The 27,974-nt window shown below is 38.2% G+C and overlaps 1 protein-coding gene across 1 annotated transcript; it reads left to right on the top strand.

Annotated features, from left to right (window-relative positions):
• pelo (protein pelota) lies at positions 1–26,611 on the top strand. The gene is made up of 9 exons (XM_053799123.2): positions 1–132; positions 1,977–2,180; positions 2,967–3,120; positions 5,975–6,115; positions 12,849–12,977; positions 15,672–15,765; positions 17,242–17,434; positions 19,491–19,597; positions 24,671–26,611. Exons 1-9 carry the CDS (start codon positions 5–7, stop codon positions 24,763–24,765), a joined length of 1,245 nt encoding a protein of 414 aa, XP_053655098.1. The 5' UTR covers positions 1–4; the 3' UTR covers positions 24,766–26,611.
• Positions 26,612–27,974: the final 1,363 nt, after the last annotated feature.

Here is a 27,974-nt window from a genome sequence, read left to right as displayed (position 1 = left end):
TGTTATGTGGAAGGTGTGCGCGAGTCAGTTGTTCAGCTCTCCCAGATGTGTACACACGCTACTCCTCATTTTATTTTATATTCCATTAAAAATGAAGCTGATACATAAGGATATCGATAAGGATGGCCGAGGGTGAGTCAAAAATTTGGTTGTGTCTTGTGCAGCAGCTTGTAATAAGGTTCATAGTTACTGAGAGTAAAGAAATGAGGCGAGATTGCAGTCGTACTGGTGTTCATTTTCATCGAATAAGTTAACCGAGATGTTTATTTTTCTCTGTGTATATATGCCGAGAGTTTAATACCTATTTTAGGGACTGATGTATACTTGTCTAATAGTGGAAAGGTTATGTAGAACCTTGATTACCCTAGTGTAGAAGATAGGTTTTAAACCCCATTACCCAACCTTATGTTCCTTTCACTTTTATCCTAGAGGAAGTGTCCACTCATAATTTATAACATTATATTATATATTTTGGCTTCACAAGCTGAGGACGTATTTTTTACAGTATATTAGGCTACAATTGTGGTAGCTTTGTGTCCCCTGCGGATTTAGCACTTCCCCTTGAATTTTTGATTTACAACTAAAGTGTTGCTGTATATCCTGTTATGTTGTGTTACATCTCTGGCTTCCAATAACTTGATGCTGTTCAAAAGCTCTTGATCCAAGGAATTTGAATTACTCTCCCTTTCTGCAGATCAAACCTGATCCCTTTCCTAAGGTGCTGTGTGACCCCTGTGGGTTTATTGCATCAATAGTAATAGTAATTTAATCTGAGTTCCAGTGGGTCCGACAGCAACTATATTAATACATGTAACAGCTGCACTACAGATTGTTGCCATACGTACCTTATAGTAGTCCTCTACTGTGAGCTATGATAAATGGATGTGCTTCCTATAAGAAAATTTTATTTTGATTATTAACCCGGAAGGTTAGTAACCCAGGATAACCGAATAAAATTACTGCATTTGGCTTATTTCTGTTGGGGTTCTTTTGAGCCTCTTTGTCTGGAATGCAACTTACTGTTAGGTGAACAGTGACAGCAGGTATAAGGAAACTTGGCCAATGTTTCCATTTGTTAGGATCAAACCAAACTCATCAAACGAGTGCCGGAGGTGCTACCACTTGAGCCACAAGCTTAAACTTGAGTATGAACCTAACCTCTGCTCCTGTTACCTAGCAGCAAATAAACACCTGGAGTTAGTTGACTTGTAGGCCACATCTAGACTTTCATGGGTTATTAACTCTATTAACATTTAACCCATTGTTATTTTTTATTTTTAACAAGGGTTAATAAAAACTAGTTTCTAGTTATTAGCTCTCTAGTGTTAATTCTCCAAATATTTTTTTTTTTTTTTTCTTGTAGTTAGGGTTTCCTCTGTATAGAAGCTGTGAGGTTACCTATCATGTTACTAGCCAACATAAATATTGTAGCTTGACTTTTCTGTTCGAACCCCTGAAATATTATTTTAAAAGTATCTGAATTCTTTTTCATAACAGAATGATAGTTAAAACAACAACAAAAAATGAAATAACAGTAGATGCTAAGAAATCAAACTAATTTTAAATGTGTATAAAAGCTGAGCAGTAAAGTGCTTGTCTTCAAACAACGGCTCCAGGTTGAATCCCTGGGCAGGATTACACATGGGGGTTCTTATATATGTTGCAGTAAATGAAGTATAGGTACCTGCATTAACAGACTTTTTATGGGATTGCATCCTAGGGAAAGACCCCAGTAGAAATAACACTGACTTTGTTGGGTCATCCAACAGAAATATTGCACTGTACCTATATAACACTTAAGGATATGGATATGGTTGAATGTTTTAATAAACTCAATGCGAGTCACGTTAGAATTATTTTGGGGATTGGCCCCCAAATTACCAAGAGGGCTTTGATTTATAATTTTTTTTTTTTAGTAACAGCATTGACAAAAATGAAGTCCCACATATATATTTCATTTCCCCCTGTATGAATAGCAAGATGGTGCTGTTGCCGGATGAGGGAGAAGATATGTGGCACACTTACAACATCATGATGGAAGGAGATTGCCTGAGGGCAACTACGATCCGCAAAGTCCAACAAGAGTCTGCCACAGGATCATCCACGTCATCCCGGATTCGCACAACCATCACCATCAGAGTTGAAGCCATCACTTTTGACACCGGGGCATGTATGCTTAGGTAATTCTTGAGTTACTGAATTATTAATGGTTTGTAACTACTGTACTGTAAAGTGCTTCTCTCTTATTCACATTTTACTGTATCAGCAGTTTGGTGAGCTATTAAAACTGGTGATTTTATGTACAGTATAATATTGTACTAAGTACAAGTAAATAAAATTTTGGTAAAAGCTATAATTAGCCGATAAAAAAATATGTCTTATCTGTTCTTTATCTTTGTAGGTGTGTGACAGATTTTTACTTTAGAACCATTTAAGTTTACTTAATATTTATTTGACAAGTACTGGTCACACAGTTGCAGATATTTCATCTCCATACACTGCAACTTTAGACAGAGATATTTAATACATAATCTTCAGTCGAAATAAATACAGAACAGCACTCTACATGCATTTAAATAATCAATGCTTACTGATAATGGAGTTAGATAAAGATATGCTGTTGAGTTTCCCATACCGTTATTAATATACAGTACGAGGTCAAGATCCTGGACTTAGTGCTATTATACCTAATCTTTACCCTTTTCCCAAACACTGTCTGTTGTCTCAGTATTGTGATATACAATATTTATCTGATGACTAGAATTCTTGAGATCTTCATCCTGAATGACTGGCAATGATAGGATCATCTAGGCAATCCTGTCTAAACATACCATACTCTTGGGCTATTCTGTCTTTATAGAACTTTATCATAGGTATACCTTCCACTTGCCCTATTAAAGATGTCTTGAAATGCCACGTTTTATTTCCTGTATCAGTATTTCACTTAGCAGCTACAACTATTACAGAGTAAAGGGTCGCAATGTTGAAGAGAATCAATACATTAAGATGGGCGCATACCACACCGTGGATTTGGAACCGAATCGAAAGTTTACACTCTTCAAGGAACAGTGGGATTCTGTTACTATAGAACGTGTTGATAACGCTTGTGACCCAGCTAAGGTCAGTGCAATGCATCAATTTTATGTACACTTATGATGTATGGTGTGTATGTACAGCATATAGTTTTGGCATGATTAGTGTATTTGTTCAATATATGTATGAAAGAACCGAAGGCACATAAGGATTGGCAGAGAGCATGCATACTTCTCTTGTGTAAGGGAAAAAAATAGCAAGAAAGAATGTAAGATTTATAGGGAAATAAACCTGTTTAATATACTGAGTGCAGTGCATGGTAGAATTTTGTTTGTTTTAGGGACTAGGGATAAGAAAGTAGGAGTGCAGAGGAGGGAGGAGGATTTAGCAGTAGGTTACCAGGTACATAAGGGTAAAGGGCTCTTTTCTTGTATTCATGGATTTAAAAAAGATGACAAGGTGGAAAGGGGAGCCATGTGGCATATATTACAAATGTGTGGCACAGGTAGTAGGTTACTAAATACAGTAGTTTGTGTTGATAGCTCAGGCTAGAGCCTAGGTCAGAGAACCGGGGTAAATTACCCCAAAAGGGGTAAAAATGAAAATCTCATGGGTAATGAAGGCTCAGTAAACATATAAATAAAATTGCACAAAAATTTGTTATTTAATAGGTGGGGCAAATAATGAATTATATTTTTTCAAACAAATAATTTTTAGTTTCCTATTAAAATAAGAAATCTAATTTGTAGGGACTGTTTCTTAAGTTGGCAATAATGTAAAATGGGTAAGGATTCAAGTGGATAATTTTGCTGTACACAAATTTGCTTTGGGTTAATATCCAAAAAAGTTTACCGAACTCTTGGTTAGAGGGTATGCACGAGGGTGGGGGACTATTTCCCATTAATAGGAGAACTTAGGCAGGGATGTGTGATGTTATGGTTGTTAATATATTTGTAGATGTTGCTTGTAAATACTACACCCTATGGTGTTGGGAAATTGTCACAATTGCTCTGTTTTTTTTTTTTTTTTTTTTTTTTTTTTTTTTTTTTTTTTTTTTTTTTTTTTTTTTTTTTTTTGACTTCTTTTAGGAGATCCCAAAGACATGTTACTAAGGTTGGTGGACAGTTTTAGGAGGGAATGTAAAAGTCAGCAATTAAATGTGAACATAGAAAAAAAGCAAGGTAATGAGAGTAATGCAAAAGTTCAATGATAAATTGAATATCAGATCACTGAGAGGTGGTGTGGAGGAAGTGGATGTGTTCATAAAATTCGGAGTGGACATATCAGCAAACGGGTCTAAAAGACAAGGTGAACCATAGAATAAATGAAGGGGGGGGGGGTGAGTGAAAGGTAAATAATGTACTGATGCCTCTGAGAAAAGAGAAGTTTATCTTATATTTATTATTTTATCACACTGGCCGATTCCCACCAAGGCAGGGTGGCCCGAAAAAGAAAAACTTCCACCATCATTCACTCCATCACTGTCTTGCCAGAAGGGTGCTTTACACTACAGTTTTTAAACTGCAACATTAACATCCCTCCTTCAGAGTGCAGGCACTGTACTTCCCATCTCCAGGACTCAAGTCCGGCCCACCGGTTTCCCTGAACCCCTTCATAAATGTTACTTTGCTCACACTCCAACAGCACGTCAAGTATTAAAAACCATTTGTCTCCATTCACTCCTATCAAACACACTCATGCATGCCTGCTGGAAGTCCAAGCCCCTCGCACACAAAACCTCCTTTACCCCCTCCCTCCAACCTTTCCTAGGCCGACCCCTACCCTGCCTTCCTTCCACTACAGTTTATCTATGATGGCAAAAAAGGGGAATATGTATACCAGATTAGAATGTTATCAACAATTTTGTGTAGGTGTTGAGGCATGGACTTTGAACAGTGCAGTGGAGACGTTTTGAGATCAGTGTGTTGTATGCATATTATGCAGAGGATTCAAGTGTAGAAATTAAGAGGAGGTGGGGGTCACCAAAGGTATAATTAAGAGGGTTGAGGAGGGGTTACTGAGGTGGTTTGGGCATTTAGAAAGGATGAAGAAGAATAGGAAGGTGAAGAAAGTATAAATCACGGGTGGAATGTTAGGGTTGTCCCTGGAATGGTTGGAAGGAAGGGGTAAAGGAGGCTTTGAGTTTTAGGAGTTTCATCATCCAGCAGGCTTGTGTGAGCATATTAGATAGGAGTGAATGGTGAAAAGTTGTTTTTAATGGATGTTCTTTGGAGTGTGAGCAATAAAACGTTTGTGATGGGTTTCCCTCTTATGAGCAATGGAACATTTATGATGGGATTCTTGGAAACAAGCTAACCCGACTAGTTCTGGAGGTGGGAAGGGCAGTTCATGCACTCTGAAGCAGGTGGGGATATTGCAATTAGGGAGTAATCTGAATTGTGATGTTAATACATTTTTGACAAAACAGTGATTGAATGAATAATGGAAATTACTTTTTGGCGGGTCACCCTCCTTTGGTGGGAGGCAACGCTTGTTGTAAATAATATACATGTACAGTGGACCCCCGCATAACGATTACCTCCAAATGTGACCAATTATGTAAATGTATTTATGTAAGTGCGTTTGTACATGTATGTTTGGGGGTCTGAAGTGGACTAATCTACTTCACAATATTTCTTATGGGAACAAATTCGGTCAGTACTGGCACCTGAACATACTTCTGGAGTGAAAAAATATCGTTAACCGGGGGTCCACTGTATAATTTAATTAGATTGTGATTATAAATTGTATTTATTTATTTTTTAATTAGGAATTTCACAAAATTTAGTAATTGTCATTTTATATTTTGTCTTTGTATTTTTTCCTAAAAAAAAAAAAAAAAAAGTGGTCCCTGTTTGATTATCAGGAAATTTTTATATGTAAGTACTTTAGTTCTAATAAAGTGAAATTAAATTAATATTTAACTTGGCCTTTATTTCAGCATGCAGACCTGGCAGCTGTGGTGATGCAAGAAGGGCTGGCTTTTGTCTGCCTAATTACATCTGCCATGACTGTTGATCGAGCCAAGATAGATGTCAACATCCCTAAGAAAGGAAAGGCTGATGATACTCAAAGGAAGAAAGTAAATTTATTTATTTGGCAGCTCTGTATTCACAAATAAATAGGGCATTGTTCAAGTGAATTAAGATGATATTTTCAGTATACCTGCATGGAGTATCTTGCAGACTTTCTGTATCACACTTAGCCAGTGGTGCAACCCCTGAATGGGTTACAATGATTATTATGTATATTTTTTATTTTTTATTATCACACCGGCCGATTCCCACCAAGGCAGGGTGGCCCGAAAAAGAAAAACTTTCACCATCATTCACTCCATCACTGTCTTGCCAGAAGGGTGCTTTACACTACAGTTTTTAAACTGCAACATTAACACCCCTCCTTCAGAGTGCAGGCACTGTACTTCCCATCTCCAGGACTCAAGTCCGGCCTGCCGGTTTCCCTGAATCCCTTCATAAATGTTACTTTGCTCACACTCCAACAGCACGTCAAGTATTAAAAACCATTTGTCTCCATTCACTCCTATCAAACACGCTCAAGCATGCCTGCTGGAAGTCCAAGCCCCTCGCACACAAAACCTCCTTTACCCCCTCCCTCCAACCCTTCCTAGGCCGACCCCTACCCCGCCTTCCTTCCACTACAGACTGATACACTCTTGAAGTCATTCTGTTTCGCTCCATTCTCTCTACATGTCCGAACCACCTCAACAACCCTTCCTCAGCCCTCTGGACAACAGTTTTGGTAATCCCGCACCTCCTCCTAACTTCCAAACTACGAATTCTCTGCATTATATTCACACCACACATTGCCCTCAGACATGACATCTCCACTGCCTCCAGCCTTCTCCTCGCTGCAACATTCATCACCCACGCTTCACACCCATATAAGAGCGTTGGTAAAACTATACTCTCATACATTCCCCTCTTTGCCTCCAAGGACAAAGTTCTTTGTCTCCACAGACTCCTAAGTGCACCACTCACTCTTTTTCCCTCATCAATTCTATGATTCACCTCATCTTTCATAGACCCATCCGCTGACACGTCCACTCCCAAATATCTGAATACGTTCACCTCCTCCATACTCTCTCCCTCCAATCTGATATTCAATCTTTCATCACCTAATCTTTTTGTTATCCTCATAACCTTACTCTTTCCTGTATTCACCTTTAATTTTCTTCTTTTGCACACCCTACCAAATTCATCCACCAATCTCTGCAACTTCTCTTCAGAATCTCCCAAGAGCACAGTGTCATCAGCAAAGAGCAGCTGTGACAACTCCCACTTTGTGTGTGATTCTTTATCTTTTAACTCCACGCCTCTTGCCAAGACCCTCGCATTTACTTCTCTTACAACCCCATCTATAAATATATTAAACAACCACGGTGACATCACACATCCTTGTCTAAGGCCTACTTTTACTGGGAAAAAATTTCCCTCTTTCCTACATACTCTAACTTGAGCCTCACTATCCTCGTAAAAACTCTTCACTGCTTTCAGTAACCTACCTCCTACACCATACACTTGCAACATCTGCCACATTGCCCCCCTATCCACCCTGTCATACGCCTTTTCCAAATCCATAAATGCCACAAAGACCTCTTTAGCCTTATCTAAATACTGTTCACTTATATGTTTCACTGTAAACACCTGGTCCACACACCCCCTACCTTTCCTAAAGCCTCCTTGTTCATCTGCTATCCTATTCTCCGTCTTACTCTTAATTCTTTCAATTATAACTCTACCATACACTTTACCAGGTACACTCAACAGACTTATCCCCCTATAATTTTTGCACTCTCTTTTATCCCCTTTGCCTTTATACAAAGGAACTATGCATGCTCTCTGCCAATCCCTAGGTACCTTACCCTCTTCCATACATTTATTAAACAATTGCACCAACCACTCCAAAACTATATCCCCACCTGCTTTTAACATTTCTATCTTTATCCCATCAATCCCGGCTGCCTTACCCCCTTTCATTTTACCTACTGCCTCACGAACTTCCCCCACACTCACAACTGGCTCTTCCTCACTCCTACAAGATGTTATTCCTCCTTGCCCTATACACGAAATCACAGCTTCCCTATCTTCATCAACATTTAACAATTCCTCAAAATATTCCTTCCATCTTCCCAATACCTCTAACTCTCCATTTAATAACTCTCCTCTCCTATTTTTAACTGACAAATCCATTTGTTCTCTAGGCTTTCTTAACTTGTTAATCTCACTCCAAAACTTTTTCTTATTTTCAACAAAATTTGTTGATAACATCTCACCCACTCTCTCATTTGCTCTCTTTTTACATTGCTTCACCACTCTCTTAACCTCTCTCTTTTTCTCCATATACTCTTCCCTCCTTGCATCACTTCTACTTTGTAAAAACTTCTCATATGCTAACTTTTTCTCCCTTACTACTCTCTTTACATCATCATTCCACCAATCGCTCCTCTTCCCTCCTGCACCCACTTTCCTGTAACCACAAACTTCTGCTGAACACTCTAACACTACATTTTTAAACCTACCCCATACCTCTTCGACCCCATTGCCTATGCTCTCATTAGCCCATCTATCCTCCAATAGCTGTTTATATTTTACCCTAACTGCCTCCTCTTTTAGTTTATAAACCTTCACCTCTCTCTTCCCTGATGCTTCTATTCTCCTTGTATCCCATCTACCTTTTACTCTCAGTGTAGCTACAACTAGAAAGTGATCTGATATATCTGTGGCCCCTCTATAAACATGTACATCCTGAAGTCTACTCAACAGTCTTTTATCTACCAATACATAATCCAACAAACTACTGTCATTTCGCCCTACATCATATCGTGTATACTTATTTATCCTCTTTTTCTTAAAATATGTATTACCTATAACTAAACCCCTTTCTATACAAAGTTCAATCAAAGGGCTCCCATTATCATTTACACCTGGCACCCCAAACTTACCTACCACACCCTCTCTAAAAGTTTCTCCTACTTTAGCATTCAAGTCCCCTACCACAATTACTCTCTCACTTGGTTCAAAGGCTCCTATACATTCACTTAACATCTCCCAAAATCTCTCTCTCTCCTCTGCATTCCTCTCTTCTCCAGGTGCATACACGCTTATTATGACCCACTTCTCGCATCCAACCTTTACTTTAATCCACATAATTCTTGAATTTACACATTCATATTCTCTTTTCTCCTTCCATAACTGATCATTTAACATTACTGCTACCCCTTCCTTTGCTCTAACTCTCTCAGATACTCCAGATTTAATCCCATTTATTTCCCCCCACTGAAACTCTCCTACCCCCTTCAGCTTTGTTTCGCTTAGGGCCAGGACATCCAACTTCTTTTCATTCATAACATCAGCAATCATCTGTTTCTTGTCATCCGCACTACATCCACGCACATTTAAGCAACCCAGTTTTATAAAGTTTTTCTTCTTCTCTTTTTTAGTAATTGTATACAGGAGAAGGGGTTACTAGCCCATTGCTCCCGGCATTTTAGTCGCCTCATACGACACGCATGGCTTACGGAGGAAAGATTCTTTTCCACTTCCCCATGGACAATAGAAGAAATAAAAAAGAACAAGAGCTATTTAGAAAAAGGAGAAAAACCTAGATGTATGTATATATATATATGCATGTGCGTGTCTGTGAAGTGTGACCAAAGTGTTAGTAGGAGTAGCAAGATATCCCTGTTATCTTAGCGTGTTTATGAGACAGAAAAAGAAACCAGCAATCCTACCATCATGCAAAACAATTACAGGTTTTTGTTTCACAGTCATCTGGCAGGACGGTAGTACTTCCCTGGGTGGTTGCTGTCTACCAACCTACTACTATATATAATGTATATTACCTTTTCATTTAATTTTATATTGCTTATATTTGCGATAATAGCTAAATCGTAAATATATTGCTTTATATTCTTATTTGACTTATGTTGTTAGGATGTACATAATATGTGCTCAGTTAGTCTTGATTGTCAAACTACTGTAATTATCTCTTGTCGCTCGTTATACTGCCGGCTTCTGAGCTGCAGTTGTCCACGTAGCTATCACGTGATCGAGGGGGGGTGTCCTCACCTCTCGTGAAGTATTCAGTCTGCTCTAGACTCTCTTGGTGGTTGGACAGATTGTCTGTCTCATTATTCTTGTTAGTTCTGTAGAACTTTGTTCACAGAACATTGTAAAGACTTTGTGATTTTCGACGTTGTACTGAGGTTGTGTGTCGCTTAGACACTCTGAGTATCTCAGGTCCTTAGCTATAGCTTCTGACCTAATTTTGTACTGGTTTCTGTGTATTGTCACAGTCGCGTTTTCCTATGCTGAACGTAGATTCAGTATTATGGGAGTTTTGTAACTTTTGTGGAGGATCTGCAGATGGTCCCTACTTAGTGTCGTTATATTATCTCCTTGTTCCTGATTCTGTGTCGCAGTCGCTTGATATTGCATTGCTATTGGGCTTAGCATTCTGTTGTTGTTCAAGCAGACTGTTCGGGTTGCCAGTCGGTCAAGAAGTTAGTTTATTTGAGGACTTTGTCAGTCACTTGTTTAAGTCCTATTCGAGTCTTGAGACATAGCTAACTACTTAAGAGCACTTACACGCATACACACACTTGTACATATTTGTAATATCTTATTAAATGTTAATGTACCTGACGGTACTTAAGAATTATAAACGTGATATGTGCTTTCAGCACAATAATATTGAACTCGAGAGATTGATTTTATTTTGATTGCTGTGATTTAATTTACTTTGATAATATACTTCTAGACAACTTATAGACTTAATAAATTTATTAAATTTTAATTTCTCTAGTTAGTAGCCTACCAGTTGTAATCCTAAAGCACTAATAATTCATACTGAATTTAATGGATAATTGGACAAGGATGCTGACTACTTGTTACGAAAACCCAGTAACAGGCTGGATGCTAGAAGGGCAGTCCTTTCTAGTATTCACTGGAGATCTCTAAGCTTTTAGAATCGCGTTTTTTGTAACAGCCAGCATAAACCATCATATGAATTCTTTAATTGTATAAGAAGTTTTCATGCTTGTAAATATTTGCTGGAAAGTATGTACTTTTGTAAAAAAAACAGTGATTATGTGTGAGTGAGGTGAAAGTGTTGAATGATGATGATGAAAGTATTTCCTTTTTGGGGATTTTCTTTCTTTTTGGGTCACCCTGCCTCGATGGGAGACGACCGACTTGTTAAAAAAAAAATTTTCATAAAATATATTAGTATACCCTGTCATTTTTCTTACTTCAGTACATACATGGAGACAATTCATTACTGTTTTTAAATCATATTTTTCTCAGTACATTGTATTTTAATTTGTTTGCTATTTTACATCTGATATTTTATTTCATAATGTCTGTTGGCATATACCATACATGCACCACATTCAGCTTTGAGCATTTATATTTTATAATTTAAAAATTACCCAAAAAATCAACATAATTTAATTTAAAAAAAAACTTGCTCTTTCAGTTTTTTTTTTTTTTTTTGAAAAACTTGCATCTTTTAACATATCTCATTCAATATCTTATTCCCCTCATCATATCTGCAGATTATTAAACCTAACCTACAGTATGTTCTTAACCCCTTCAGGGTCCAAGGCCTAAATCTGAAGTGGTGCCCCAGTGTCCAAGAATTTAAAAAAAAAAAAAATGTTATTTTTTCTTATGAAATCGTAGAGAATCTTTTTGTGAAGGTAATAAAACAAAAAGTACAAAATTTCATGGAAAATTGACGAAATTATGCTCGTGAATTTTGATGTGTCAGCGATACTTACGAATCGGCTATTTTGCTGACTTTGACTCCCATTTTAGGCCAATTACGTTATTCCAGTCAACCAAATTCTTAGCTATTTCACTAGTATTACTTTTGTTCTATCGATTGAGCACAAGAAATCGCCAAGTCAACTGTTTCAACTACAAATTAAAGTGATCGGAAATTGTTAATTTGGCCAATTTAACACAAAGTTCAAAATATTCCAATTTCAAAATAGGGTCCAGAATAAACAATGTAGGTATTCCTGGAACTAAACTAACATTTCCTCTGTTCATTAGTTACGTTTTGAGGCTTTACAAATAAATTCCATCTTGATTTTTTATTCACATAATGAATTTTTATTCACACCAAAAAATAGAACATTTACTGTTATGCAATACTGTAATAATTGTATAAATATCATCACCATATTTGTGAATGCATATTAGACCCACCAGCTGGCGTGTATTAGATGTGTGAGGTCGTTTGTTTACTGGAGAGTTTACCTGGAGAGAGTTTCGGGGGTCAACGCCCCCGCGGCCCGGTCTGTGACCAGGCCTCTTGAATATCGGCAAAAATTTAACATATCTGCTACTTTGAGCTCAGTTTCAAGCCATTTTCAGTGCTAAAACCAATCAAAATCATCTCTATTTCTGTAACATGTCTTCCATTCTATCAAATGAGACCAAGAAATCGCAAATACAACTATAAAAAACATACGAAAAAACACTGCAAAGTCACTGTTTTAGTCGAAAAATCATGATTTCAGTTTTTTCTCTCATTATACACAGTGTGCTGCAGGATCTGTTTTTTGTTGTGCACACATACCACATAGATGTATTCTCTCATATCTAGGCCCAAATGTACCACTCACAGTTTATCAGAGTGAGCTGAGCTCATGACGTAGATCTACGGTTTGGACCCTGAACGTAAAGCCGTAGATCTACGGGACGGACCCTGAAAGGGTTAAATTGCAATAAATCCTTTACTCTTTTCAGTAGTTATAACAGTTGATTATTATGTTGTGTATCCCTCAGGCAGTTGCCAAGTTCTTCGATCAGGTGATGGCAGCCATCATTCGTCATCTAAACTTTGAGGTTGTTAAAGCAGTGTTAATAGCTTCTCCAGGCTTCGTCAAGGATCAGTTCTTCGAGTACATGATGAGGGTAAGTATTAGAAATGAAATGTGCAAATATTGCATAGATATGTAGTATTTACGTTTACATCACGTAGATAATTTCTGCTGATTTATGGTAAAGAAAGTGCTTAATAGACACTTAAAATTCTCCAGCTAGCCTCTGGACTTTTTTTTTTTATTTATTAACACATTGACCATTTCCCACCAAGGTAGGGTGCACCCGTCCCCTCCTTTCCAAAAAAAAAAAAAAAAATATCTTTCATCATTCACACCATCACTGTCTTGCCAGAGGTGTGCTCACACTGTAGTTACAAAACTGCAACATTAACACCCTTCAGAGTGCAGGTACTGTACTTTCTATCTTCAAGACTCCAGTCCATCCTGCCAGTTTCCCTAAATCCCGTCATAATAAGTGTTACCTTGCTCACACTCCAACAGCATGTCAAGTGCTGGACTTGAGTGGCTGAAACAGATTACTGAGGGATTATTATGCTTGTTAGGAGTGACATTATTGAAGTTGGAAAGTAGCTGGTGTTTAGTATTGGTAGTGGTAAAATATGTTCTGTCATCTGCGAGCTGCCCTTTTTTTTATGCTCTTTCAATTTATTAAATTTGTATCATTATAATAAACGTGTTTTTTTTTTTTTGACAAATCGGCCATATCCCACTGAGGCAGGATGACCTAAAAAGAAATGTTTCTCTTTTTAAATTTAGTAATGTATACAGGAGAAGGGGTTACTAGCCCTTTGAATAAACATAATTTATAGTTCATAAAATATAATGCTGTGTTGAAAAATATTTTGATTGAGAATGCTTTGTTTTGTGTAACACTGTTCAATTAGAAATTTAGCCAATTTTTGTATTCGTGGAACTACAGTGGACCCCCGACATTCGATATTAATCCGTTCCTGAGAGCTCATCGAATGTCGAAAATATCAAAAGTTGAATTAATTTTCCCCATAAGAAATAATGGAAATCAAATTAATCCATGCAAGACACCCAAAAGTATGAAAAAAAAAATTTACCACATGAAATATTAAGTTTAATGCAATAGAATAATTACAATAACAACAATAACAATAGAATAATTGACACTTACCTTTAATGAAGATCTGGTGATGATTGATGGGATTTGAGGAGGGGAGAGTGTGGATGGTGTTAGTAATGTAGGTCCTGCTTGGCAATTTCTTCCAAAACAGGCCTGTTTCGTCACAATTAAACACTTGTTCAGGTTTCAATCCTTCAGCCTCTATGTACTCTTTGAATTCATGCACATATTTTTCAGCCACTTTGTGGTCCGAACTGGCAGCCTCACCATGCCTTACCACACTGTATGCCACTACAATTCTTAAATCTTTCAAACCAACATTTGCTGGCCTTAAATTCACTCACATCACCACTAGTTGCAGGCAATTTCTTTACCAAATCCTCATGCAACTGCCTAGCCTTTTCACAAATGATCGCTTGAGAGGTGCTATCTCCTGCTATCTGTTTTTCATTTATCCACACCATTAACAGTCTCTCAACATCTTCTAACACTAGCGATCTCTGTTTCGAATGCAAAGTTGCACCTTTTGCAACAACAGCTTCCTTGATTGCTGTTTTCCTGCTCACTATAGTAAAGATGGTTGATTGGGGTTTACTATACAACCTGGCCAGCTCCGACACACGCACTCCACCTTTGTACTTTGCAATTATCTCTTTCTTCATTTCAATAGTCATTAGCACCTTTTTTCTCGAAGGGTTGGCACTAGGTTTCTTGGGGCCCATGGTTACTTATTTTGCAGAAACAAGCACCGAAAACAGTGATAATATGGATAATATGGAATGTACCGAATGTATCCTTAGATGTGTGCACACTGGCTGGCTTGTAAACACTGGCACACATGGGGCAGTTCAGGCCACACGTGGACACGTCTCGTACGAATCGTATCGATTAGCGGGTTTTCGATCGAATGTCGAGGCGAAATTTTTGCGTTAAAATGCATCGAATGTCGGATTTATCGAATGTCGATGCCATTGAATGTCGGGGGTTCACTGTATTACTAAAAGTTAATATAATTTTGAATGCCTCAAGAAATCATAACACGATTGCAAATGAGTTGCAGAACAGGTGGAGTTTGAGCCCCACCTATTCTGATTTTGCATAGTTGTACAATTTAATTTCTTAACATGCACCTGGAATAAATACTGTACACACAAATTTACTGAATGCAGGTTAGTATGTTAGTGGGGTTTATGATGTATATTTATACTAGATAACTCGGAATATCTTGTTAAAGTAAGGAACACCAGTAGATTGCAGTGCCTGGGTGTAACAGTTTTAATGTGTGGTCTGTGCACAACTTAAGGTATGCCACACATTTTATAACTAATTACATGTGGTTTTGGTAACTTTTGGTCTATGTACTGTGATAATGACAGTGCATTATATTTATGGTTATTACAAATCTTTGGAAAGTAATGTATAAAAAAAAAGGAAAAATTAATTTTAAAATGTCAGTTCTGCACAAAAAAATCACTGTTAATTATGTTTAAAAGTACAGTACTTTAATTATTTTCATAGCAATCCTAGAATGTATATTTGAATTATTTTTTGTTGAAAAATATATATAGTCTGTTTCTTTATTTGCCTTGTTTTCATAATTTTAGTCACCTGAATTTCACACTAGATTACAGTACTGTATGTACAGAATTAAATTTGATTTTATTGAAATTTCAGAATGCTGTGCAGACAGATATTAAGCTCTTGTTGGAAAACAAGAGTAAATTTGTCCTTGTGCATTCATCTAGTGGCTTCAGACACTCTCTCAGGGGTAAGATAATTTTAAGAGAAACCTTTTAATGTTGTTGGATAATTAGCTCCTGCTAATCAACTCTACTTCCTCTTCATTTACTAATCTATTTGTCTCCCTTAATCCCTTCAACTTCATAATTTTACCTGTAGACCCTTCAAGGAGAGGTTTGATTCAAAGAATTAGTGTTGCTTTTCCCTTTCCCAGATCAAACCTGATTGCCTCGCAGGTGCTGTGTGACCTTTACAGATGTAGCACTTCCACATGATTATAATAATTCTTTTAGTTCCTGTACTGTGAAGTAGAGTTGGATCTTTTGGTTTGTCAGTCTATCCTTGTTTAGTACAAAGGAGGGAGAGAGACTTGGTAGTGTAAGAAGGGTGTAGAAGAGGATGTGAGAAAAATTCAAGTATAAACTCCACCTGATAAAGCAGCTTTAATTTTAATTTTAGGTATTAAAACATTCTTAGATTGGTTGTGTACATATTATATGTGCAGTCTTAACTTTTGTGTGCTTGGAGTATGAGCAGGGTAATATTTAGTGAAAGAATTCAGGGAAACCGGTGATTTTTATATAGCCGGACTTGAGTACTGGAAATAGGAAGTACAATGCCTGCACGTTATAGGAGGGGTTTGGGATATTGGCAGTTTGGAGGGATATGTTATATATCTTTACATATGCTTCTAAACTGTTGTATCTGGGCACCTCTGCAAAGACTGATCATGTATGAGTGAGGTGAGAGTGTTGAATAATGAAAGTACAGTGGACCCCCGCCTTACGATATTATTTCATTCCAAAAGTCTGTTCGGGTGCCGTTATAGACCGAATTTGTTCCCATAAGGAATATTTGTGAATTAGATTAGTCCATTTCAGACCCCCAAAAATACACGTACAAAAGCACTTACAAAAATACACTTACATAATTGGTCGAGTTGGGAGCTGATCGTAAGGTGGGGGTCCACTGTATTTCCTTTTTGGGGATTTTCTTTCTTTTTGGGTCACCCTGCCTCAGTGGGAAATGGCCAACTTGTTAAAAAAAAAAAAAAAAAAAAAGCCAGCTTAATCTTAAGCAATTCAGTATTTTCATAATTCAGAATTTTTTGTATAGCACTCGAGGTATTTATTGCTTCACTATATGGAAATTTATTCTTTATCACAAGTTGTGTTTTAATCACGTAATCAGTATTTCACATTTCCATAGTACAGTGGACCCCCGCATAACGATTACCTCCGAATGTGACAAATTATGTAAGTGTATTTATGTAAGTGCGTTTGTACGTGTATGTTTGGGGGTCTGAAATGGACTAATCTACTTCACAATATTTATTATGGGAACAAATTCGGTCAGTACTGGCACCTGAACATACTTCTGGAGTGAAAAAATATCGTTAACCGGGGGTCCACTGTATACGTGCATGTTACACCTTATATTGTTTGGAAAGAAGTGTTGTATGCTTGGTAGAAAATGTCATATACACTTATTGTCTTCCTTTCAGAGGTACTTGAGGATCCAGCAGTAACTGCAAAGTTGGCAGACACCAAAGCAGCTGGGGAAACAAAGGCTCTTCAGCAATTTATGACCATGTTAGGAACTGACCCTGATCGTGCTTACTATGGTATCAAACATGTTGAAAGAGCCAATGATAGCCTGGCTATTGAAACCCTGCTGGTCTCCGACAGTCTGTTTAGGTGTGTAGCTTAAGTGGTCTAAAGAACATAAATATTTTGTCTTTGGTAAACATTTTGAGTAAGCATTCCTCATTTTCAGACTGGTATAAAGCATATTAATTGAATGTCTATTATTTTAATTGGATTATTCATACCATTATCGATATAGATAAACTTTAGTCATTGAATCCATATTTGTGCTGTGATGCTTGTGACAGGTTTCTGTCCACCCAGAAACTACAGACCAATTTCTCTGATATGCATACCTTGCAAGATAATGGAAGTTAATGAGGGGAAGAATGGTAGAATACCTAGAGAAGTGGTTTCATAAACAATAACTGGGATGGGTTTAGGGATGGCATAGCTTGTCTTACTTTGATGAAGTAATGTGTGTGTGTGCGCGCGCACGCCTATTTGTGGTTCCAGGAGTCGAGTGTGTGTGTGCATACATACGTGTACTCTCCTCTCTGGTTGCAGGGGTCAAGTCATAGCTCCTGATGCCCTCACACTTGCATGAAAGCAAGTGTGAGGGTACCAGAGAGAGTGAGAGGTGGGTGTATTGCATATTTTTAGACTGCAAGATGTATGATACTGTACTACTACAACAGGCTGGGTAGTGGTACAGTATCATAAACCATATAGAACCTACACCTGAAAAATAATAATGAGAAAGTGGAGAGAAAGTGCAGAAGTATGCACCAGGGCTTGTTTCAGAGCTAAGAGGAGAGGGTAATGGAGTCAGACCTGACAACATTAGAGGACAGTCAACAGGGGCATGATAAAAATATACAAAATGTTTGGGGAATTGATAAGGTAGACAGGGATAGGCTGTTTGAGAAGCGAGAAAGGGGAACTTTGGGACACTGTTGGAAGTTGAAGATGCAAATGAGCCACAGGGATACGGGCCTGGCCCATGGTCGGGCTCCAAGAGTAGTTAAACTCTCAAAACTCTTCAGATGTATATCAAAGGGATGCTGTGAAGTGATTCAGTCTCAAAATGGGTGGGAAGTGGAATGATGTTAGTGAGGAAGTGGCAGAAGCAAGCTGCTTACACAGTTTTAAGAGCAAGTACGATAGGGTCCACAAGGCTAAGAAGTAGTGAATCTGCAGAATGGAAAGTTAGAGGCAGGGCCAGGATCTTAGAATTGACCCCTGAAGTCACAAATAGGTGAGTATACAGTGGAAGATGCCTTCAGTAAAGATTTCCTTTTTTACTTTTGCAAGTTCTCTCACTGTAAACGTGATTTTTAGATATTCACCCCATAAATTTTTTAAAATCTATTGGCCTTTGATCGTGAACCTTAGATGGATTTTTTTGCAGATGTTTCTCCAGTTTACAGACAGTTCAAGCATGTATGAAACATGACCATCTTTTCAAAGTTGGGAACCTGTCCTTGGCTGTATTGATTCTTCTGAGAGCAATTCACTACAAACCACATGCAACTTATTCATTGTCTAATGGTAAAATGTAGATAAAAATTAAATACTCTGCCATATACTTTTGCCTTTTTTACAGTGGTTGCCATGGCTCCCTCTTTACAACATTCTGTAAAGCGAAGATTTTGTATTTACATAATTTTTGAACCCCAGAGCAAAATTTTTTATATCTTAAAAAGATTGGCTTCATTCACATGTCAAAAATTGGCTCTTACTTGTATTTGAAACAAAGTTGTGAATTGCTCTATCCTCATTGCATTATTTAGTTCACTGATGTATTGTTAATTTTGTAAAAAAAATTTAAAGTTACCCATTGTCTGTGACTGCAGATGTTTCTGGTGTCTATATTTTGTGGCATTGCTGTTTTTCTTAAGGTGGTCTAAAAAAAAAATAGTGACCCCACTTAGGGTTGTGAGTCCAGGATTTTAAATCCACAAATTAGATTGAACCCTTATGGCTAAATGCTTGTACATATATACATGGTCTTTCAGGTTTCTTCTAGCATAGGAAAAATGAAGGTAAGAACTTAGGTAGATTTAATTTAATGTGTTAAATAGCAATGTTAAACAAGGAGACAGTTCTGTAGTGTTCTTATTTCATGAAAATGTTTTTTTATTTGTCTTAATTTTTTATTTTTCAGATCCAAAGATTTGGATGAGAGGCAAAGATATGTGAGGCTGGTTGATAGTGTGAAAGGTAATGGTGGTGATGTCAAGATATTTTCCAGCCTTCATGTTTCTGGTGAACGTGAGTAAATTTTCAACTTTTTCCATACAGTTCAATCCTGCTATCCCAAACCCTGTTCATCTGAAGAATTTGACATCTTGAACTGAATATTTCAAAATGGATAGGTGTCTAATTTTAGAGCCAAACCCTTATAAAATTAAATTATTTTTTTATAAAATTAATCTATAGCTGGACTGTTGAATTCGGGTCTGGAGTTGGAAGTATTTGTTTCTCTTCACCTCTCCAGATGCTTAATACATTCTAGATGTGTACGTAGTGGCAATCTGCCTGTCTCCATCTATACTTGCTACTGGCACAAGGCTTCCCTCCCAAAGGAGTCTTGTGCCATGAATACATTGAGCACAAAATCAGAGAGGTAGTCATTAATGCATTTTGCTGGCATTTATGGTACAGTGGACCCTCAGTTACTGGCCATTCAGGATATTGGCCAACTCAGTTATCGCCCCCCCCCCCCTTTTTTCCTATTTTTTTTTTTTTTTATTTGAGTGCAACTGCAAAATAAGCAACTGTGGGCCCAAGGAAAGTTCCTTTAGTAAAGAAAGTGAGAAACACACTGGAATTTAAGAAAGAAGTTGTTGAAAAGTATGAGAGTGGTGTTCGAGTGCTAGAACTTGCCAGGATGTATGGAAAATCCAAATCAATAATCACTTCCATCCTGGCAAAGAAAGTAGAAATCAAGGAGGCTAATGTTGCAAAAGGGAGTGTAGCAGGCAGGCTGGCAGGGAGTGTAGCAGGCAGGCTGGCAGGGAGTGTAGCAGGCAGGCTGGCAGGGAGTGTAGCAGGCAGGCTGGCAGGGAGTGTAGCAGGCAGGCTGGCAGGGAGTGTAGCAGGCAGGCTGGCAGGGAGTGTAGCAGGCAGGCTGGCAGGGAGTGTAGCAGGCAGGCTGGCAGGGAGTGTAGCAGGCAGGCTGGCAGGGAGTGTAGCAGGCAGGCTGGCAGGGAGTGTAGCAGGCAGGCTGGCAGGGAGTGTAGCAGGCAGGCTGGCAGGGAGTGTAGCAGGCAGGCTGGCAGGGAGTGTAGCAGGCAGGCTGGCAGGGAGTGTAGCAGGCAGGCTGGCAGGGAGTGTAGCAGGCAGGCTGGCAGGGAGTGTAGCAGGCAGGCTGGCAGGGAGTGTAGCAGGCAGGCTGGCAGGGAGTGTAGCAGGCAGGCTGGCAGGGAGTGTAGCAGGCAGGCTGGCAGGGAGTGTAGCATAGAGGGAGGGAAGTAACCCCTGAAGTCCTTATGGAGGGGGATTCCCCTTCCCAACAATAATCGGTCATTCCTCTCTCCTCCTCCCTGTCTTCCATAAGCCATCAAGAGGATGTAATAGTGATTTAAGTGTTAATTTATATATTTTATTTAGTTCTCATTGTTTTGTGTATATAAAACTATAATTAATCTTTAAAAAATGTATTTTTTGTTAATATTTTTGGGCGTCGGAGACATTTTCTTTTTTTTTTTTTTTTTTTACAAGTTGGCTGTCTCCCACCGAGGCAGGGTGGCCCAAAAAGAAAGAAAATTCCCAAAAAGAAAATACTTTCATCATCATTCAACACTTTCACCTCACTGAGCAGAGGTGCTCAGAACACAACAGTTTAGAAACATGTACAGTGGACCCTTGACCAGCGATGGCATCGATTAACGATAAATCTGACTAGCGATACATTTTATCGCAAAAATTTTGCCTCGATTAGCGGTAAAAAACTCGACCAACACTATTCCTTCCGTCTGAGACGCATCCACTTCTGGCCAGTGTTTACAAGCCAGCCAGCCACCGCGGTCACTTCCAAGCATACAATCGGAACATTTCATATTATCACAGCCTTTTTAGTGATTGCACCTGCAAAATAAGTCGCCATGGGCCCCAAGAAAGCTTCTAGTGCCAACCCTACAGCAAAAAGGGTGAGAATTACTATGGATATGAAGAAAGAGATCATTGCTAAGTATGAAAGTGGAGTGCATGTCTCCGAGCTGGCCAGGCTGTACACAAAACCCCAATCAACCATCGCTACTATTGTGGCCAAGAAAACGGCAATCAAGGAAGCTGTTCTTGCCAAAGGTGCAACTATGTTTTCAAAACTGAGATCGCAAGTGATAGAAGATGTTGAGAGACTGTTATTGGTATGGATAAACGAAAAACAGATAGCATCTCTCAAGCGATCATATGTGAAAAGGCTAGGAAGTTGCATGACGATTTAATTAGAAAAATGCCAGCAACTAGTGGTGATGTGAGTGAATTTAAGGCCAGCAAAGGTTGGTTTGAGAGATTTAAGAATCGTAGTGGCATACATAGTGTGATAAGACATGGTGAGGCTGCCAGTTTGGACCAAAAAGCAGCTGAAAAATATGTGCAGGAATTCAAGGAGTACATAGACAGTGAAGGACTGAAACCTGAACAAGTGTTTAATGGTGACACTGACAATGTTGTGAAACACGTTAGGAATGTCATAAAGGAACGGGAGGTACAGGCCTCTATGGGCAGATATGTTGTGCGACAGAGGTCCAGTGACTCTCAAGCTGGTCCTAGTGGCATTAAAAGAAGGGAAGTAACCCCGAAAAAGGACTTGCCACCTCAAGTCCTAATGGAAGGGGATTCCCCTTCTAAACACTAAGACCATCAACACACTCCCCTCTTCCCATCCCGTCAATCATCACCAGATCTTCAATAAAGGTAAGTGTCATGTAACTGTGCATGTCTTCTTCAGTTTGCGTGTATTAAAATTAATATTTCATGTGTTAAAATTTTTTTTTTTCAATACTTTTGGGTGTCTTGCATGGATTAATTTGATTTCCATTATTTCTTATGGGGAAAATTAACTTGACTAACGATGAGCTCTCAGGAACGGATTAATAGCGTTAGTCGAGGGTCCACTGTACGTACAAAGATACACAACATATCCCTCCAAACTGCTAATATCCTGAACCCCTCCTTTAGAGTGCAGGCATTGTACTTCCCATTTCCAGGACTCAAGTCCGGCTATATAAAAATAACCGGTTTCCCTGAATCCCTTCACTAAATATTACCCTGCTCACACTCCAACAGATCGTCAGGTCCCAAATACCATTAGTCTCCATTCCCTCCCATCGACCGCGTTCATGCACGCCTGCTGGAAGTCCAAGCCCCTCACCCACAAAACCTCCCTTACCCCTTCCTTCCAACCTTTTCGAGGACGACCCTTACCCTGCCTTCCTTCCCCTACAGATTTATATGCTCTCCATGTCATTCTACTTTGATCCATTCTCTCTAAATGACCAAACCACTTCAACAACCCCTCTTTAACCCTCTGATTAATACTTTTATTAACTCCACACCTAATTTCCACACTCCGAATTTTCTGCATAATATTTACACCACATATTGCCCTTAGACAGGAAATCTTCACTGCTTCCAACCGCCTCTTCGCTGCTGCATTCACAACCCAAGCTTCACACCCATATAAGAGTGTTGGTACTACTATACTTTCATACATTCCCTTCTTTGCCTCCATAGATAACGTTTTTTGTCTCCACTCAACGCACCACTCGCCTTTTTTCCCTCGTCAATTCTATGATTAACCTCGTCCTTCATAGATCCATCCGTCGACACGTCAACTCCCAAGTACTATCTGAAAACATTCACTTCTTCCATACTCCTCCTCCCCAATTTGATATCCAATTTTTCTTTATCTAAATCATTTAATACCCTCATCTTACTCTTTTCTATGTTCACTTTCAACGTTCTACCTTTACACACACTCCCAAACTCATCCACTATATTATTTCGGTTTTAGGCTGACCTTCTGGAACAGATTACGGCCGATAACCGAGGGTCTACTGTATTTCAAGGACTTAGTGCCCTTCACCCTCTTTAATAATTGTGTTGATGATGAGACCAAATAAACCATAGTCAACAACTTCTCACACCTGAATTTTTAGCAGGCCAGCAAGCTCTTGACTATTGCACCTTATTGGACGCATACATCAAATCATGATCTTAGGAGCGAGAGTGAGTTAATGGATTGTCATTATTATTTTTCATTTTTTCTGCAGTTCATTTTTGTTACAGTACTTAGCTTGATACTGTGCTTTTGAGGGATTTTAAAGAGAAGTTACAAAGGTTAGTGGACAAGTTTGGGAGGGTGTGTAAAGAAAGTTGAAAGTGAACATAGGTAAGAGTAAGGTGATGAGTGTATCAAATGAGTTAGGTCAGGAAAAATTGAGTATCACATGGGAGGGAGGGACTATGGAAAAAGTGAATGTTTAGAAATTTGGGAGTAGATTTGTCAGCAGATGGGTTTTTGAAGGACGAGATTAACTATAGAATTGATGAAGGAAAAAAGGTGAGTGGTGCGTTGAGGTATCCGTGAAGACAGAAAACATTTTCTACAGAGGCAAAGAAAGGAATGCATGAGAGTATAGTGGTACCAACACTTATATGGGTGTGAAGCATGGGTTATGAATGTTGCAGCGAGGAGGCTGAAGGCAATGGAGTTGTCATGTCTCAGGGCAATGTGTAATGCAAATATTATGCAGAGAATTCATTGTGTGGAAATGAGGAGGTGTGGAGTTATGAAAAGTATTATTCAGAGGGCTGAAGAGGAGTTATTGAACTGGTTTGGTCATTTAGAGAGGATGGAGCAAAATAGAATGACTTGGAGGGTGTATAAATCTGTAGTGGAAGGGAGGAAAGGTAGGGGTGAAAGAGGTTTTGTGTGCAAGGGGCCTGGACATGCAGCAGTCATGTATGAGCATGTTAGATTGGAGTGAATGGAGATGAATGATTTTTGGGACCTGACAAGCTATAGGAGTGTGAGCAGGGTAATATTTTGTGGAGGGATGCAGGGAAACCGGTTAGCTGGACTTGAGTCCTGAAGGTGGGAAGCACAATGCCTGCACTTTAAAGGAGGGGTTTGATATATTGGCTGAATAGACATCTGTCATATCTGGGCACCTCTGCAAAGATAGTGATTGTGTGAATGATGAACTTTTTTTTTGGGGGGGGGGGAGGTCACCCTGCTTCAGTGGGAGATGGCCAGCGTGTTGAGAAAAAAAATATAGCTTATGAATGGATGAGAATATTTCTAATAATTCATTTTTATTTTATTTTTATTTTTAGAATTGGACCAGATGACCGGTGTAGCAGCTATTCTTCGGTTTCCCATGCCAGAGATAGAAGAGGAAGATCATGCATTAGATTCTGATGAAGAATAAATCTTATACAAAGGGAATGCACTATAGCCCATTTGTTTTAGTCTCTGTCATCATTTTATAACCATACTCATGCTATATTTTTGTTTATAATCCAGATTTCAGTCATAAATTTTATATTTTACTTTAGTTTATCACAATATTATGTATTTTGAGTTGGTACCCATTTTAACTTTGCAAAATATATAAAATATTAAAGGGTTTTTTCACACAGCATTAATCAGAAATGCATGAAACATTGTGTTAAAATGTACAAATTAAAGCCTCTGTGTACATTATAAAAGAATAGTAGATTATTATCAATAACTACTTATTTAATTTGACATCTTTCACTTAAACAAGTCCATGCAGTATAGTATATTCAATGAGATTGGCTAGCCTATAATTTTGAATAGGAATAATTTTTTGAACTGCATGTAACATGTTGTTAGCCACTCATACTTGTAGAATACAGTATAAATACAGGTAAGTTAGTTTGTATTTGTAATTCATGAGGCACACCAGCCAGTAATGCAAAATAAATATCACGCACCTGTGCGTGCACGCGCACACACACACGCATACATTTTCATACATAGGCACCCACCCCACCCCTACACGTACATACATATATGGGAAGAAGCCACTATAAAATGAATAACCATATAATGAAAAATGCCATTGTAAAAATAGCAATAGAAATGTTTGCGTGCTTATATGCCTTTACATACATTGTCTAATGAGAAGGTGTGTGTAAATGCACAAAAACCCTCATGTTTCTGCTCGTATTTTTCACTGGTATATTTTCTCATATCATGGTTAAATATTTTCCCTGAGCTACAAACCTTTGTCGTAGTGTACAGTACTTTGATGATTGCCAGTAGTATCTACCATATAATAAGACACTTTCATTAATACAATCATTGTAATTAATGAGAAGTAACTTTTACTTTATTACCATTGTTGTGCTAGAGTTCTGATCTTTCATTAACCTGGATTGGGATCCCTGTATATTAACAGATTATGAATATACATGCAATAGCTAACTTATTAAAACTAGGATTAGACAAGTTTTATTTTTTGCATAAAAAGTAAATTTAACAATGGTCAGATTGCTATTGAAATAAACTGGTACAGTTGATTAATAAAATTTGTAAATACCATGACATCAGTGAGTTTTCAGTTTGATTAATGAGTTGTTAATTTTGTAGTAAAGTTGTAATGCATAAAAATTAAGGGTATCTACGTAAAGGATGTAATATAGTAATCAAACAACTACAATGAGTTTTAGCTCTGCTAGGTCATGAGTGTAAGAGATGATGTCTTTGATTTAGGATTGTAAGAAACTATTTTGGTAAATATGTTGTCCACCATGCTTGACCCAGTTAATAACATTTAGCAGTATTTGTACTTCCTGGGGTAATGCAGGTTAACTTGTATATGCAGTTCACAGACAGTACAATATTGCATATTTATGCAAGAGTTTGAAACTAGTCCATGTGTATCATTTGTTGCAGAGTAAAAATGGCTTACAAAAACTTCTTATTGTATAAAGTGTATCATGTTCGTTTGAATAATAGTACTGTAATCTAGCTTTAGGCTCCCTATCATGGAGCCATATATTTTCACATGGTAGGTCAAGATACATTTCGACATTTTTTCTTCTCATCCTGTGACATTACATGTAATTTGTAAATTGATATAATAGTGCTTAAATGTTTTATTTGAAAGTGATCCTCTGGTTTTCAAATATATATATTGTAAAAATACCATAAATTTGTATGCCATAAATATTTTTTTTATTAACACATCGACCTTCTCTCACCAAGGCAAGGTGGCTTCCCCCCCCCAAAAAAAAAAGAAAAACTTTCATCATCATTCTCTCCATCACTGTCTTGCCAGAGGAACACTTGCACTACAGTTATAAAACTGCAACATTAACACCCCTCCAGAGTGCAGACACTGTACTTCCCATCTCCAGGACTTCAGTCCGGCCTGCAGGTTTCCTTGAATCCCTTCATAAATGTTACCTTGCTCACACTTCAATAACATGTCAAGCCCTAAAAACCATTTGTGTCCATTCACTCCTATCAAACACGCTCACACATGCTTGCTGGAAGTCCAAGCCCCTCGCACACAAGACCTCCTTTACCTCTTCCCTCCAACCTTTTCTAGGCCGGCCCCTACCCTGCCTTCCCTCCACTACAGATTTATACAACATAAATGTCTTAATTAATTTTCAGGAAAATGTTAATAAAATTACCTGTTCTGTATCAGAACAAGTCATTACTTACTCCAAGCATAACACTTCTTGATGTAAAAAATAATACATTGTGGCTGAAATAAATAAATGCATGTACAAAAGGTGCATTTTTTTTTACCTTTATTTGTCTGAAGTGGATGAGCACCAAAATGATAGCAAATTACCTATAGAAAGTCAGTTGGTGATTTTCATGATTTTGATCTAAGGAAATGGATCTTTGTTGTAATTACTTGGATAAAGTCTGGATGCAATCCATTCGTTTAGTTGCTATGACCCCTATGGGATTAGCGCTCCTTGAATATAATAAATTTAACCTAAATGCCTCCCAGTCCCCAGGTAGCATTTTCTTTGGAGGGAGGGGGTAAAAGGTTTTGTATGCAAGGGGCTTGGACATGCAGTAGGCATGTATGTGTGTGTTAGGAGTGAACGAAGATGAACAGTTTTTGGAACCTGACAAGCTGTTGGAGTGTGAGCAGGGTAATGTTTTGTGGAGGGATTCGAGGAAACCGGTTAGCCAGACTTGAGTCCTGAAGGTGGGAAATACAAGTACAATGCATGCATTTTAAAGGAGAGGTTTAGGGTATTGGCTGTTTGGAGTGACACCTAAACTGTTTTACCTAGGTGCCTCTGCAAAGGCAGTGATTGTGTGAATAATGGTGAAAGATTTTCTTTTTTGGGTTGCCCTGCTTCAGTGAGAGACGGCTGGCGTGTTGAAAAAAAAAATTGCTTATTTTCTCAAAGTAGACATGCTTGGGAACTTTTTATTAATCTTGATCAAAAAAACGTCAAACCTAATGTTTGCAAAATTGCTGAGATTGCAATGGCTATTGCTGTGTGACCCTTATGGGCTTATTTCTTGGTTATGATTGTAATAATAATACAGGAAGGCCCAGCTTTACAGCATTTCACTAATGCAACTGTTTTCAGTTATACCCATTCATTTATTCAAACTTTCTATAATATATTCACT

Source organism: Cherax quadricarinatus, chromosome 66 (genome assembly GCF_038502225.1).
Source record: "Cherax quadricarinatus isolate ZL_2023a chromosome 66, ASM3850222v1, whole genome shotgun sequence".
NCBI classification, from domain to species: domain Eukaryota; kingdom Metazoa; phylum Arthropoda; class Malacostraca; order Decapoda; family Parastacidae; genus Cherax; species Cherax quadricarinatus.
The sequence above is the reverse complement of the archived record's forward strand: the minus strand, read 5'-3'. Positions and strand labels throughout refer to the sequence as shown.

Coding starts and splice junctions, on each gene's coding strand:
- pelo (XM_053799123.2), top strand. CDS start 5: ATGTGGAAGGTGTGCGCGAGTCAGTTGTTCAGCTCTCCCAGATGTGTA. Junction 3,121..5,974: donor ACGCTTGTGACCCAGCTAAG/GTCAGTGCAATG, acceptor CCTTTATTTCAG/CATGCAGACCTGGCAGCTGT. Junction 6,116..12,848: donor ATGATACTCAAAGGAAGAAA/GTAAATTTATTT, acceptor TGTATCCCTCAG/GCAGTTGCCAAGTTCTTCGA.